This window comes from Catharus ustulatus, chromosome 7 (genome assembly GCF_009819885.2).
Source record: "Catharus ustulatus isolate bCatUst1 chromosome 7, bCatUst1.pri.v2, whole genome shotgun sequence".
Classification (NCBI taxonomy): Eukaryota; Metazoa; Chordata; class Aves; order Passeriformes; family Turdidae; genus Catharus; species Catharus ustulatus.
In genome coordinates this window covers 34,090,943-34,105,572 of record NC_046227.1, presented here as the reverse complement: position 1 = coordinate 34,105,572, position 14,630 = coordinate 34,090,943, and the positions used below count along the sequence as shown (strand labels likewise).

The window sequence follows — 14,630 nt, the reverse complement described above, 5'->3', positions numbered from 1 at the left end:
AGAGCCTGAAGTGTCTCTTTTGTGTCGGAGAAGTTGTCCTTTGTGCAAGCTGAGTCACTGGACATCCAAATTGTGGAGTTTGCTCTCCCTTAGGGGCAGTTGTGCAATTCCTCCTTCCTTTGGAAATGCTGAGTGGGGTTGTGAGACTGTGTCCAATATCCCCAGAGCAGCAGTGACTGCAGGCATTGCAGGTAAATGCCCTGGCATTTGTGCTACTTCTGTATTCAATTTGCTGGTTACTCTCCCAAACAACAGCTACCAAATTCAATGCAAATTATGCCACAGTGGGGACTTGAAAATTTTGGCTTTTTGAAGCCTCTTCTCCTAGACTGTTCTTCTAAATTTCTTTGAGGTTTTTTTGTTTGGTTTGTTTTTGGGGTTCTTTTTCTGTTTTTATCTCTACTGCTGATTGAATACATGAATATACATTTGCCTTTGCCTTCCCAGGTCTGTCTCCTGGTTCACAGAGGCCTCATGCAGCAAATCCTTTTGGCTAGTGTGTGGCAACTTGCCTGAGTCAGAAGGGCCACATACAGCTCATAAGAGAAAATAAACTCATGTGTTTCTGCCAGGAAAACAGAAATACTTGCTTTATACCAAAGCCCTTCCTTGGCCAGCCTGTAATCCTGTATTACAGTTTGTTACAATGACTTGCTGTCTCACTGTCTGATTTTTTTTTACCTTTATAAGGTTGGCCATTGCTTGTAATTTGTGCACATTACATAACAACCTGTCTCACTCAAGTGGTTTCAGTGCAAGATTGGCCAGGGCAAAGCAGGAGATCCCAGTGGGGGTTTTCAGAAAGCTGCAGGCTGACGTCAGGGATGCTAATCCACACTTTCTCCAGCACTGAAAAGGCTCACGGACTTCTGGTGAGGATAAAAACAGAGGAGGAAAATCACCATCCATTTATTCCAGCATTTCAGCTTTTCCTCCATGTGTAAACAAGAGATCCAGGCCCACTTTTATGCATGGGTCACTTTCTGCCTTTTTTCACAGCCAGAATGTGCTCACATCTATTTATCTGCATGGCCCCAGCACAGCAGAGAGATAATTCATTAATGAATTACCTTCCCATCACTGCTGCAAGGCACCAAAGTGCTACCACCATTTCAGCCACCTCCCCTTCAGGCTGAGAGGTAAGAAAGTGAGGTACACAGAGAGTCAGTGATTTTTTATTTGCCCAAGGTCAAGAAACTGAGGCACTGTGTGCCTGGCCAGCAGCTGCTCTCCCAGTGGAGCAGCACTTATCTGTTGGCACCGGTTCATTGGTAAAGGCAGCATCAGATGGATGCTGTAGCTCATTTTTAGCAACAAAAGTTCTTTTGCAGATAATTTTAAGAGTATTTTTTCAGTTAGGATGGGTAGGTTGTGCTATGTTTCTTCACCAAACCATTTCCTACAAGACTCTCTGGGTTTGCACACATCCACTGAAATCCAGTGCTCACTCATCCCTGCTGCTCTGCTCCCCACAACTAATTCTTCTCAGCTTGTGTGGTTCCAAGCACCTCCAAGGTGAACTCACTAATACCTGCATGTTAGGGCAATTTCAAAAAGAATGTTCCAGTCCAGCAATCTTTTCTCACACATGCAGGGGCACTGAAGTTCCCTTGTCTAAGATGAAATTCAGATTGCAGGTGTCACATCCAGATGAGTACAAAGCAGATACCACTGAGCTCCAGTTTCCATCCTTCTCTTTTCTCCTGTGCTGCCTCTCTGCATGTTGTTTTTTTCCATTCTCCCAGGTCATTACAAGTGTCTGCTCATAAACATGCTTTGGGAACACCTTTCTTCACACCACATCCCACACTCTAGGTCAGAAGTTCACCAGGATGCAACAAATTCCCATCATCTGCATTTTTGCCAGCATAGAAAACACCCCTGTCCCTAAAAGCTGTAAATAAACAAAAAAAACTCTTATAAATTGCACACAACGGGGTTTTTAAGGAAAGGAAGGGAAGGGATTGGTCTAAAATTCCACATAGAAGAATTTTTATGTTGGCCTCCCCTTCTCACAATGCTGCTGCATTGTGTGAGCCCCAGTGCCACCTGCAAGACCACCAGCACAAACAGGGAAGGCAAGGTCAGCCTCTCTGCTCAGCTGCTGCCACTTCTCAGGGTTAAAAAACCAACAACCTTGGACAATTTCAGTGGTGTCCCTCTGGAATCCTTGTTTTCAGAAGCCTGACAATCACTAGCTCCAAATGGAAATCAGACTGTGTAACGTCACATTGTTGATTTTTTTCAATGACTCTTGCATTGCTGGGTGTGCACCCCTTGTCCCCTGCCCCTGCTTTCTGGCTTGAATGGCTCCCAGGTACAACTCAAACTACAGCAGAGCACTGGTGCATGACTTAATAAATTCATCCTGTGACTTCCACCGCTTCCCCTGCTGTCACAAATAACTTGAGATCTTGAAAGTGAAGCAGCAAACCTGAGCCAGTGGGGGAAAATGGTGGGTTTGGGGTGGTTTGTTTTTTGGTTTTTGGTTTGTTTTTTTTTTCCCCACAGTGATTTATAGCCAGGCACTCTCACTGGGAGGAATCACGTTCCCCAGGCTGGACTAGTAGAGATGGTTCAATGTCACTGACTGAAGAAATGCAAAGCGACAGCAGCAGTCACGCTCTGCTGAATATGACTGATATCAGAGAGAAAATTATTGTCAGTATTTGGTAACAATTTCCAAACTTTAGCTCAAATACCTCTGTGCTTTTCATATTGGCAAATGCTAGGTAATGGTGCAGAAAAATGAGTCACCATTGTAATTGGCTTTGTATATTTAATAAGGCCCTGATTGCACCTAATCTCCTCACCAAGGTGCTTAAATTAAAGACAGCTTTAGAGAACCATGTTCCTTCAGTCAGGGGAGAGAGCCTGACAGGTACAGAGGGCAGCTCAGATCTGAGATTCCTGAGCACACATCCCTAAGTTGGGAAATGGAAATCAGTCTCTCCTGGCCATGACTCAACATGCTGTCATTTAAACCATTTAGTACCAATCCTTCTGCTTTGGGATTTCCTGTGTTCAAGGTATTCAGGGAATTTAATAGACAAAAGCCTGAAAGCAAAAATAAAATTTAAAAATAAAAATGAAAGTTAAATCATGCATACCCTGCACATATGTTTTGTCCATTCTTCATACGTGTCTTCCTTCAAGAATGAGGGAGAGGCACAGGCCCCACAAACGTCTGGTGTGTGCTGGAAGGGCAGGAGCTGTCAGGAGCGGGGCAGCTCTGTTGGGGGCAGGTGATCCAGCCTGCTTTCATCTTCTTCATACAAACCAACCAAAAGCAGAGGAAAATGCTTTGGAATCCTGTTACTGTGCTCTTTAAACGTTTAATCTGTGTAAAGCCATTTCTCAAAAGCAAGAAAGACATTTTCACCCCCACCCACACAGCTTTTTCACTGACCCTCCAGGCTCAACGGGTTCTTGGCTTTTAGTGATCTCCAGGGGCTCTTACCACACTTGCTATAACCAGCTTCTTTTGTGTGCACCCTCAGATGAACAGATGTGGGACACAAGCCCCAGTGTGGCTGTCACTGAAGTCTGAATCCCTGCCAGCTCCTGGGGAGAGCAAGAGGCTGACAGGCTGTGCCACCTGGCAGGTGCTGGGCGGCACCAGGGACTGCTGCCTGTTCCGGATCCCCGTGGCCGTCAGGAACTGCGGCTCCTTCTTCGTCTATCTCCTGCAACCCACTCCAGGATGCATGGGCTACTGTGCAGAAGGTGAGCACCACTAAAGTATTTATCAATAAGATTGCTTATGCCTCTCAGGCTGGGTGTTCAAAGGCCCTGGTGTTGCAATGTGCATCTCGGTGACCTTGTGAGTCAAGCGTCACTCCCGCTAAGGCGCGGAGCGTGTAGAAAATAAATCAGTGGCAGTCCAAGGTGTTCCTGAAGAATAGCTCCTATTACCAGTGCAAAATGTAATCTGGTGTGTATTACTGAAGCGTTCTTTGCTGGGTTACAGCTCACATGTAACCTTTCCCACTGTCTTTGGCTCCACTTTGGCTTGAAGTTGCAAAACGAGTGAGCAGAGGCATCTCAGCTGTATCCAGGATACTGTCTCTAAGGCCTCTCCTTATCTTTAATAATCCAGTATCCCCCCTCAAAAAAGGTAATTCTGAAACTCTGCAAGGAAAAAAAAAAAAGACCCAAACTAAATTGATAACATCTTTTTCATGACATTTATATAATTGTTCTCTTCAGAAATAATTTTCAGCCTACTACGAGAGATGTAACCCCTGTTCGGTAGCTAGGAAACAAAGGGAAAGCAAAAAGAAATTGCTCATTCAGTTAAACCTCCTGAACTTTGGAGCATGGCCAGGTGCATATAGATTTCATCAGAAAACATGCTTCTGTCTCAAAATGAAAAAGTTACCTCTATACTTTCCTTTTAGTGATTTTGGACAGAATCATGACACTGAGAAACTAGGGTTATCAGCTTTTCAATCGGGCAAAATCCAAGCTTAAATAAATTTTAAAGAGAAAGATAACTATTTTCTTATCTTTATCAATATTTTAATATTCCTACTTGAAGAGGAGGAAGGAAGAAAGGCTCAAAGAACATGAGATTAATTCACTATTTGAAATGAAAAAAATCCATTAAAATAAATGAAACCGATTCTTAGTCAGAAATTACTTTTTAACTGAATAGAGTCATTTTTCAGTTTAAGCTTGGCTTTTTTATAAACTATAATATTTCCACTACTCTTGTTCAAAGAATTTTTTTGCCAATACATTTTGGGTGAATAACTTTGTTCTATTTGATGATTCATACCTGTTCAGTGATGTAAAGCTGCCTGCACTTCTAATAAAAGAAACCTTATGCCCTCCCATCTATCCCAGTCTCATTTTCAGTGAGGTCCAGTCCTTCAGAGCCTTTAATTTCTTGCCTTTAGGATGTTTTTGCAGTCTCCAGTGCATTGAATGGAAAACACCCAAAGCTGGAGGGTTTTTTTACTGGAGTTTTTTACCTCAGTGACTTAAATTCAGCTGTAAATATTGCACCACAGGAGGCTCAGCTGGGCCCAGCTGGCATGGCTTTGTGTCAGGGTCAATCCCCCAACCCCTTCTGCTGGAGGTTCAGGAGCAGGACACCAGTCAGTGCTTCTGAGCTGCAAAACAAAATGAATTTAAAACTCCACAGCTTGGCAGAAAGGACACAGCTGGGAAACGCAGTGCTCGTGCTTGCAATTCCACTCACATCCTCCCATGAGCTGATCACCTCGCTCTGTCCTTCTGGGATAATTTCCTGCACATAGTCATGATGTCAGCCATGGTTTGAGGCAGCTTCTCTAAGAAACAGAATAGAAAAGGGTGTTAACAACTGGTCTTTATTCATCTTTTAAGTAGCTTGTTTCTTTTTCTTACCTCTTGCTGTTTGCCCTGGACAGATGTTAACACATTGGTTCTCTCTTCTGCTGGAACAGCTTCATATTTTATTCTCTTGGGTTCCCACATATTGTATTTTCTACACTCCTACAAAAAAGTTACTTAATTTATCCTTTCAAAGCATCTGGACCAGCTTCATGTTTTGTTTGAGTCTGGGTCTCTAGAGATGAAAAACATCCCCTTACACTATTAAACCTCTCTTTGTTTCTGCTTTCTAGGTGAGTTTAACAGGAAGAAATGTTTCAGACTTCATTACTTGTTGAAGCCTAGAGAAAGCAAGCTGTATTTTTAGAGTAATGGCATTATTCTGGGCAGAGGGAGACTATATTGAGCAGACCTAGCCTAGATACATCCTAAAACAGCCTGGGAAGGATCTTCAGAGGAAGGCTGGCTGCTTCCTGACAGTCAGTTTACCTCTGCAACATAATGATTTCTCATATCTCTTCTGTGCTTATTGCAAAAGTTGGATCAAAAGGCAGTGCTCCAGGGAAATGCAAACCTGATGACCTTTGCCAGAGTAATTAATTTGTATTAATCTGAGTGCTTCATTCAATAATGTTTCTGTCACTGCAAAATAATAATAAAAAAAATCACATTCAAAACCAGCAGGTCAGATGTTATAACAGCAATAGGTAGTCAGCACACAATTAGCAATTTTTGCATGTCATATGAAACACACCTTCTTGCTTGCATGGTTACTAATTAAATCACACCAACATAAAATGTAGTGCTTCTCCCATGTTTAATTACATCAACATCTTCTTGTTAGGGCAACAACCATAACATCAAAACAACATTTTGTGCTACATCCCTCTTCTGTTTCCCTCTTGCAGACAAGCTCCCAAGCCTGGCTGTGCACCCAGTGATCACTGCTGAGCTCCTGCAAGGCCGAGCCCACCTCAAGTGCAGCTACAGCCCCCGCTCCCCTGAGCCCCCAGTGAGGTTCAGGGTGCTCTGGTCTCGCCTCTCCAGCCCTGGGCACAGGGAGCAGATCCACCAGGAGACAACCCCAGAGCTGTTTGCCCACCTGGAGATGGACGGCGCCAATCTGCGCTTGGGAGACACGGTAATGCCAACACCTCCAGCAGCACAGGGCATCCAACCTTCCTGAGCTCTGTTGTGCTTTTATTAGTGCTGCTCTCACTCTTTGCTCTTAGCTACTGCCCAAAAAAACCCCTGAAAGTGTTTCACAAGATTATTTATTAACGTTACCCCGGTTCAGGACCTGTAACAGTGAGTTCTCAGAAGGTATTTTACCACATTCGAATATTTGCAGTTACATTACACCTTGAATGCTGTGAGGTTTGTGTAAGTGGTGGGTACATGTGCCTGAGCCAATTTTTGCTTAGTACTTTTTGTGTCTTGCAGCAGTGAGGTTTTGCAGCAGAGGCAGGCTCAGCTGCATGCATTCAGTAATTTTTATATCCATGGACCAGAGACACAATAATATCTTTTTACCAAAAAAAAAAAAAAAAAAAAAGATGATAAATGTTAAAATAGAGGGAGATTCATTTTATGGGTTTTTTACATTGTTCTGCCTCCTTGATTCCAAATTCCTGGTTCAATAGCATACTGAAAGATAGAGTTCATTACAAAACAATCTTTAAGAAGTATATTTGATGGCTTGCACAGCAACAATGATTTGCTCTCAGCAACAACACCAAAACAGAAACCAATACAGATGTGAAAAAAATTGACTTGTGTATGAATTCATGGCCTTTTATGGTACAGAAACAAGACTTTTAAATTTAAATTAGGTTCATAACTTTTATAGGCAGAAGGACATTAGCGATGCTACAGCAAACAAAGAATAAATAGGGATAACAGCCTGGTGTTAAAAGTAGGTTGAAAATAGCCTTGGCATTTTGCAGCTCTGCTTTGAGATCATGGAATCATAGAATACCAGCCCAAACAGAGGGTTCAGGGTTCATCTGGTCTAAATATTCTTGGCAAATCATAGTCTAGATGAGACAGCCCAGCACCCTTTTCTGCTGGACCTGAGTGTCTGATATTGGAAAATCCACCACTGCTGAGATTATTACAATGGGTAACTGTTCTCATCGTGAAAAAGTTCTTTCTGTGTTGAATCTGAATTTTCCCTCATCTTTTCCATGTTTCTACTTGTAAAAAGCGACCCTCCATCTTCTTGTACCCACTCTTTAAAAACTGGGAAATGGTGATGAGAGTTCCCCTAAGCCTTCTTTTATCAAAGCTGAATGAACCACTTTTCTCCACCTTTCATCACATTGCAGCTTCCCAGGCCTTGGCTCATTTTTGTGCACCTTCTCCAGCCTGTCCACATGTTCTCGTGTAGTGGTGACCCAAACTGAACACAGTATTCCAGGTGTGCCCTGAGAAATGCTGACTGAAATAACAATTTCTTCTGCCCAGTTCAGAATCTGACTGATGATGCTCTCACATTATAACATGAGGCAGATAATTCTGCCAGTTTGAGACAAGTTTGTGCTATGAAGAGATATGCTCATCAAAATAATTTCATATGTAGTCACTTCAAATCTTGTTTTAACAATCCTGAGGGATTCATAGGAAATATGGTTCTGTTAACAAGTAGCACTGCCAAATCTTTATAAGACTATTTTTATTGTATTGCATTTCCAGTAAGCCCTTCTTTGTCCTCTGCTGAAACTACATGTTTAATTTAGTGGGTTTAGTGAGACTAAAGCATTCTCTTCCCTGTTAGGGGCTTCTTTAAAGGTCTTCATGGCCTATTTGACTAATTATAATTATCCATAAATCATCACAAGTGAAAACCGAGCGATGAAGCTTCAGCTGCAACTGAGAATTTAGTTTTACAAAATACAGATTTTAAAAAAGCATTTTACTGTGTCTGCCATCCCAGTCTGAGTGTCTAACAGGAGTCAAAAAGGAGAAAACTCTTATTTCCAGTGGGGTAAATCAGAAGAAATTTAGCATTTGTAGGGCTACCCTAGAGGAAAGGTGATGTCACTAAAAGGGGAATCAAGCCCTGGGCAAAACCCTGGCCAAACTTTGCCACACAGAGGCAATGGGTAACTCTCACCTGCCCAAGAAAGATGCAGGTGGAAGAATATTGTCTCAGGCAGAATTAAAGGGAGGTCAAATTCATACAGAAAAAACTATATGAGAGGGAAGACAATAAATAAGGAGCACTTTTCAGTACTTTTCACCTTCTCTGTGCAGAGCCCAGTGGTAGCATCCCCAAGGCTGTGCACTGCCAGGGTGCACGAGGGGCAAGCAAGGCAGAATTCATCCCCCAGGACAGAGAATTTGCAGCATTTTGAAAACTACTTGCCTGTTTTGAACCTTTTAAACTCATTATCTCTACCTGCACATTAACTTGCGTTTGGTCCCACACATTCATGGCCTGAAAACAGCATCTGCTCTGTTCCTTTCTTGACAAAAAACTACAGCTGAGCAAGACAATTTTTTTTTTACATCACTGTTTGGGTGGTTGATGTCAATGCTGTTCTTTGTCTGTAAAAAAGTCTCCAGGTAATAGGTCAGTCACATAATGGAATAGCTATTGATATATTTTAATACGCAGTCAAACCTCAGAGAAGAGTTGAGATTTACCAGCCAACATTCCTGAACTTGTATTGACAAAATAGCCAGTTATTTTTTAATAGCCATCATGTGTCCTATCTTCCTCCCATCTTTGAGTTCCAATTTTGTTATTTCAGACAGTAATGCTGGCAGCATAATGTTCATGAAACTATTGCAGTCTTAAATAAATCTATAACATGCCACTATTTCTCTATAAGCTCTGAAAGAAGCCCACTCCATCTGATATGAAAATCCTGGCATTCCTAAGCCTTATTTATGTGATAGTGACAGAGGTCATTTCATTCCTCGAGGCACAGCCATCTATAAATTATAGCAACACACTGTGAGTAATGAGTTATGCTAAGAAAGAGAGGTGTTTAAAAGAAAACTGTGCAGATTTTGCTCAGCACAGCAATCCAAAAGTTCACATGGCGAGGAGCAATTGTCACCCTACATAAACCATGGTGCTCGTTGTGAAATAAGAATGTTTAAGCAAAACCAGCTTTTCTGAGCTCTGTGGTACAAGTGGCTGCTTTGTGTGGCACTCTGCAACAGAAGGAGATTATCAGCCAAAAAGACAGCAAATTATTCCTCAGTATATAAAATAACTACTTTTCTCTCACTAGGGAAAAAGGGTGAAATTTCATAGAGTGGTTTGGATTGGAAGAGACCCCAAAGATCATCCAGTTCCAGCCCCCTTCCATGGACAGAGACACATTCTGCTAGATCAGGTTGCTCCAAGCCCCATCCAAGTTGGCCTTGAACACCTCCAGTGATGAGGCAAGAGATATTACAGTCCTGTTGTTCTTGGTGCTGAAGAAAGCCAAACCTTGCAGAGCAATTTCACTTCATCTCTCAAGGAAATAGGATTTTTGTCTTACTGCCAACACTTCTAAGAGATGTCCCAGTTCAGCCCAGGGGAGAGAAGCAGCTCATACCAGATGATGCATCCACTACTTTTATTGCAAAATCCTGGGCATATGGGCTCAAAAATGTTAAATCATATTAAGCCTATCCTATGAAAATACTCAAGCACCTATAAGGCCACCTTGAGGATTTGCCCCTTCTCCTCTCCCAGAAGTAGTGAGGTCTCATTTTACAGCAGCACTGACTCTCAGCATCTCCCCTTTGGGGTCACTTCATGCCCTTGGCTCTGCTCTCACTGACTCAGAATCTGTCACTGCCCAGCTCAGAGGTCTGCACCAGCACCTGGACTCCAAACTGACAAAGTGACATCTCCCCTACTTAAGTGCTAATCCCCTCCCAACCACTTGGATTTGTTCAAAATCAACAACAGGAATAGGAAGACCTGACCATTTGTGGGTCACAGCCGAGTTTACAGTTTCTTCCTCAACCTTCAGGTAGGAAATGAGAAGCATCCCTGCAGAAACAGAACTCTGGGTGAACTTGAACAGAGATTTTAAAGCAGAAAGGGTCAGGGAGTTGATGAGCAAAACTCTGCAGATGATAAAACACCTTACTTCTACCCTGGGAAAATTTCCTTCCTTAGCAGAATAATGACCTGGAGTCAGCCTCCTCACACTGCCTGGCCATTTGACAAGTGGGAAGAGCTGCCTTCTTCCTGTTCAGCCAGCAGCAAAGTGAGCAGAGCTGGAGTCCCTGCAGTGCCAGGTCACACAGCTGCACCTGCTCCCTCCTTCCCACAGCCAACAGCCCCTCGCAGGGAGTGATTTGTGCTCTAAAGCTGGAAGGTCTAGTTCATTAATTAAATCAAAGACAGATTCTCCCTGCTTTCCCCTTCCTGCTAACCCTTCTGGAAAGCCTTCCCAGGGACTTTGTTCCTACCCCTCTCTGCAAATACCTACAGCCAGATCATTTTCTCGAGCTAATGAGAACTATTTTTCTTTTCTTCCAGCTTCCCTAGAAATGTCATCCCTCAGTTCTGCTCATCCTTTGCTCTTTTCATCAAGGCTGTAAACCACAGCTCCCTCCCACACTCCCTCCCAGCTCCCAGCACTGTGGTGATTCCAGGTTTTTCTAACCCCAGCCCTTAGTGTTTAATGGAGAAGGCAATGGCAGCTCCAGTGCCCTGACAGCCATCAGCAGAAACCTTTCCCTGCCCAGCCCTCCACCTTCCACCCAACCTGTGACCTGCAGCCCCAGCCTGCTCTGACACTGCAGGAGGATGGATCCAACCCCAGAGTTCATGACCAGGCTCAGACCAGGCACCTGCACCTTCAGCAGCACCCAGATTTCCCTGCTGAAGGATTTCCCAGCAGTAGGTAACCCTAAATGGTTCCTTATGTTGGGAAGGGAGATTCCCACAGCTGCCTCTGTGAACTGAACCCCTTCTGTGAGCACAGGGAAGAGGCTGATGGGGAGCAGACAGGGCAAAGCTGGATCTGCTGGCAAATATCCCTGTCCATGCCCCAGCCTGGACTCCCCACACTTCAATTATTTAGGGGAAAGTGTGAAATTGAAAACATTATTATCATCAAAATAAGTAGAAACAACTGATTTGGAGGAAACTTGAATTTTGAAAGCAGCAGGACGAAATACCCACATTTTAATGAGCAAATTATTAGGGAGAAATTTTCTGGAGATGGTGACAGGTCCTAGGATTAAAATATTCTCTTCAGTTTTTTCACAGAACTAACTGACCCTCACCAAATTAATGACTGACTTCTGCTTTTAGCTAAATTAGCTGCTCATGGGGTTCATGTCAAAATGGGTGCAACTCTGAGTCCATGGAAGGGGGAAAATCTGCTCCAGCATACACAAAGGGAGAAATTTCTTGGCCAAAAGAGTCTTTTTTGATAAGAGCATTGTGCCTAGAAGTTTTCTGCCCAATGGGAAGTTTTGCCAGCACACAGGGAAAAGGAAGCACCCCATGTTAAGAAGCAATCCAGTCATCCTGTCCAAAGGCACCTGTCCCTTTAAAAGAGATGATGAAAAAATAGAATTTTACTTTCTTTTTTTTTTTTTTTTTTAACAGATCCAATGAGTTTGTGGAAAAATACTTCCTAACTTGTCACGGCCATCAGCATACTGCTGTCAGTGGTGCTTTTATCTCTTTGCTTTAAACAGGCTGCACCCTGAGATGGGTGTAGGGGGGAAAGAGAAAAAGAGAAAGAAAAAGTTGATTACTGAAGTGCAGAAAAAAGAGTTAGTATTTAGCTGAAGGCAAAAAAACCCTCCTCCTTGGAATGACTGTCATAATTATGTGACAAACTGTCAACCTATAGCTCAGTGGCTGATGAACATATCTGCTGATTGTGAGATGTGCACCCAACAAGAGGCAATATGAGGGAAGGAATGTTATAAAAGACAGAAATAAAATGCAAATTGTGATGGCTGTCCATACACTTTTAATTTTTAAAGTTTGTGCTGACCTCCAAAAGCACTGAGGATTGAGCTGGGATGGCCTGATAGTCTCAAGATATCTCAGTGCCTCATTAGGGAGTAAATTTTTATTTGAGTGTTTGGTGTTTTATCAATAAAATATACCTCTAAAATATATATGAGAGGAAATACAAGGAGGCTGGGTTCTGATATTTGCCAGAATATCGCTTTGGGGAAGATCACCAGTCAATGCCTCTGTCAGGGCTGAGCATCCCTGTGCCTGTCCCTGCTGCAGCTCCTCCCTGCACAAACCCTCCTCGTGCTGCTCACAGGGAACATTTTTGATTAAAAGCACTGAAGTGCAAACAGCCCAGTGAGTGCAAACACATCATCTGCAATGCATGTGACCTGCTCCATGAGCTCTGCAAGGGGGTCAGTGCTGTGTGTTTTTTGGTAGGGGGAATATGCATTATCTGAACTCTTTCTCTGTTGTCACCACCTTGTCAGATCCTGATTTTGCAGACTCTCCCTGTGGCAGCAGCAGGAGAAGCTGCAGGAGCATGATCAACACTCACTTTCTGCCTTCCCAGCAGAAGAACTGTTTTGAAAAGTCTGTAAGCTGAACATGAGCCTTTAGGGAAGGATTGGAGATAATAAATATCTAATGATAGCAGGGGCTTATTACCTCGAGGAGACAACAACTTGCTCTCTTTCAGAGGCAAACTGGATAACTATGAAATATCTGAGGAATTTTAACTGTAAAGTATCTCTGTGAGGTGAGATCTGTGTCTGTTTTCCCCCCAGTACACCCAGTATGACCTCAAGGCTTCCATCTTGTTAATCTAACAAATGACACCATTTTCACTGGGCCAAACTGTCTGCAAGAGAGTGAGAAAAATTGGGAAGGTAAAAACATCCCAAAAGGCACATAAGCCTGGGACTGAGCTGAACTGGAAATAATCCACTTGAAGAGCACAGAAAACACTAGTTTTTCCCCACAGCCCTACAAACGAGCCTGAATTGCTGGTGGGGAATTTCTGCTGTGCACCAGTGAGGTAGGAATGAAGATTCCTCAGTTTGGAGGAAGCTCATTACTTGATGGTAACGAGGAGGGATTTTTAGGGTGCTAAAAGAAGTATTGCAGGCTGTTCTGCAGCCCATGCCCATATGAGCAGATGAATCTGGGAATATCCTGATGTAGAACCTGCTTTGCATGAGGGTCCTGCCAGAGCCACCAGGTGAGAGCTACAAGCATCAGCATGGCCAGTGAGTGATGCTGGAAAATGTGTCCAAAGGGGTTTGTTATAATGGAAAATAAATTGGATTGGTCCAGTTCTTCCTCATGGGTTACTTGAGGCTTAAAAAAGACAGCAGCTATAAATATGGCATCTGAGTATCTGGAATTTGATTTAATATGTCACAATCTGTTACTCCATTTCCAAGAAGACTAAAAAAAAATATTTAGAACTACAGTTTCTGAGTCTATTGTCATTTGCTTTAAGGAAAATTTCTGTGTTTTAATCTTATGATCCTAGGAATTATTTTTGCAATTTGGTTTTTCTGAAACCAATGAAACATTAAGTTGGCAGATGGTGTGCGGGCTCAGCAGAGATAAAAGTTGTGTGGCTGTGCTAGGAATGCAGCATAAGAGTCCTGGTACATTGTGTTGGGGGGAGTTTTTTGTTTGGGTGATTTTTATTTTTTTTTTATTACAATGTAAACCCTGTAGGCACATCTGCATCATCTTTTATAATACAATAAGGGGGAAAAAAGGAGCTTCTCTTATTGCTGACACAGTTTCTGAGACTGGATGACTGTCAAACTAATTTAAATTTTAAAATAAAATGCTTACAAATGTGGTTCAGAGAGAAGATAGTTGATCCAGTGGACAGACTGGAGTCTGGGATCCCAAGAGCAAATGTCTGAATTCTGAAAGTAGTATCTATAAGCAGTGTAATTTTTCCTCAGAGAAATGAATTAAATGAATTAAAATCAAAAACCAAGGGTGTTTAAAAGCTGCAGAAGGAAACACATGGTAAAGTGTTATTAATTGCTGAGACAAAAGCCATATTCCTTTGCTTAAGTGTGTCAAAAATTCTTCCAAATCTCAAAATTTACATATAAATATTCTCAAAGCCTAAATCCCCAAAATATATTTCAGCAGTAGAATGAAAGCTTAAAAGCTCCGAGCAACAGGAAGATGCATATTTATATGGATATAATTCAAGGAATGCTATAGCACGTGCTGTTTATTTATTTATTACAGGTCTTTTGCACTGTCACAGCTTTTAGGAGGGGCTCTCCTGAGCAGCAGTCCCTGCCTGAGGACAGCAAAGGTTTCTATGCTGGGATTAAGGTAATGCCCTGAGTCACTGACTGTGGGATATTTG

General features: G+C 42.6%; 1 protein-coding gene across 1 annotated transcript in view; it reads left to right on the top strand.

Moving 5' to 3' along the window:
* Positions 1-14,630, top strand: part of LOC116999052 (von Willebrand factor D and EGF domain-containing protein-like) — a 159,994-nt gene that overhangs the window by 41,910 nt on the left and 103,454 nt on the right. Inside the window, exons 3-5 of the mRNA XM_042779466.1 lie at positions 3,501-3,726; positions 6,228-6,460; positions 14,507-14,596. Of these exons, the coding sequence (XP_042635400.1) occupies positions 3,501-3,726; positions 6,228-6,460; positions 14,507-14,596 (549 nt within the window). The remainder of the gene's footprint in view (positions 1-3,500; positions 3,727-6,227; positions 6,461-14,506; positions 14,597-14,630) is intronic.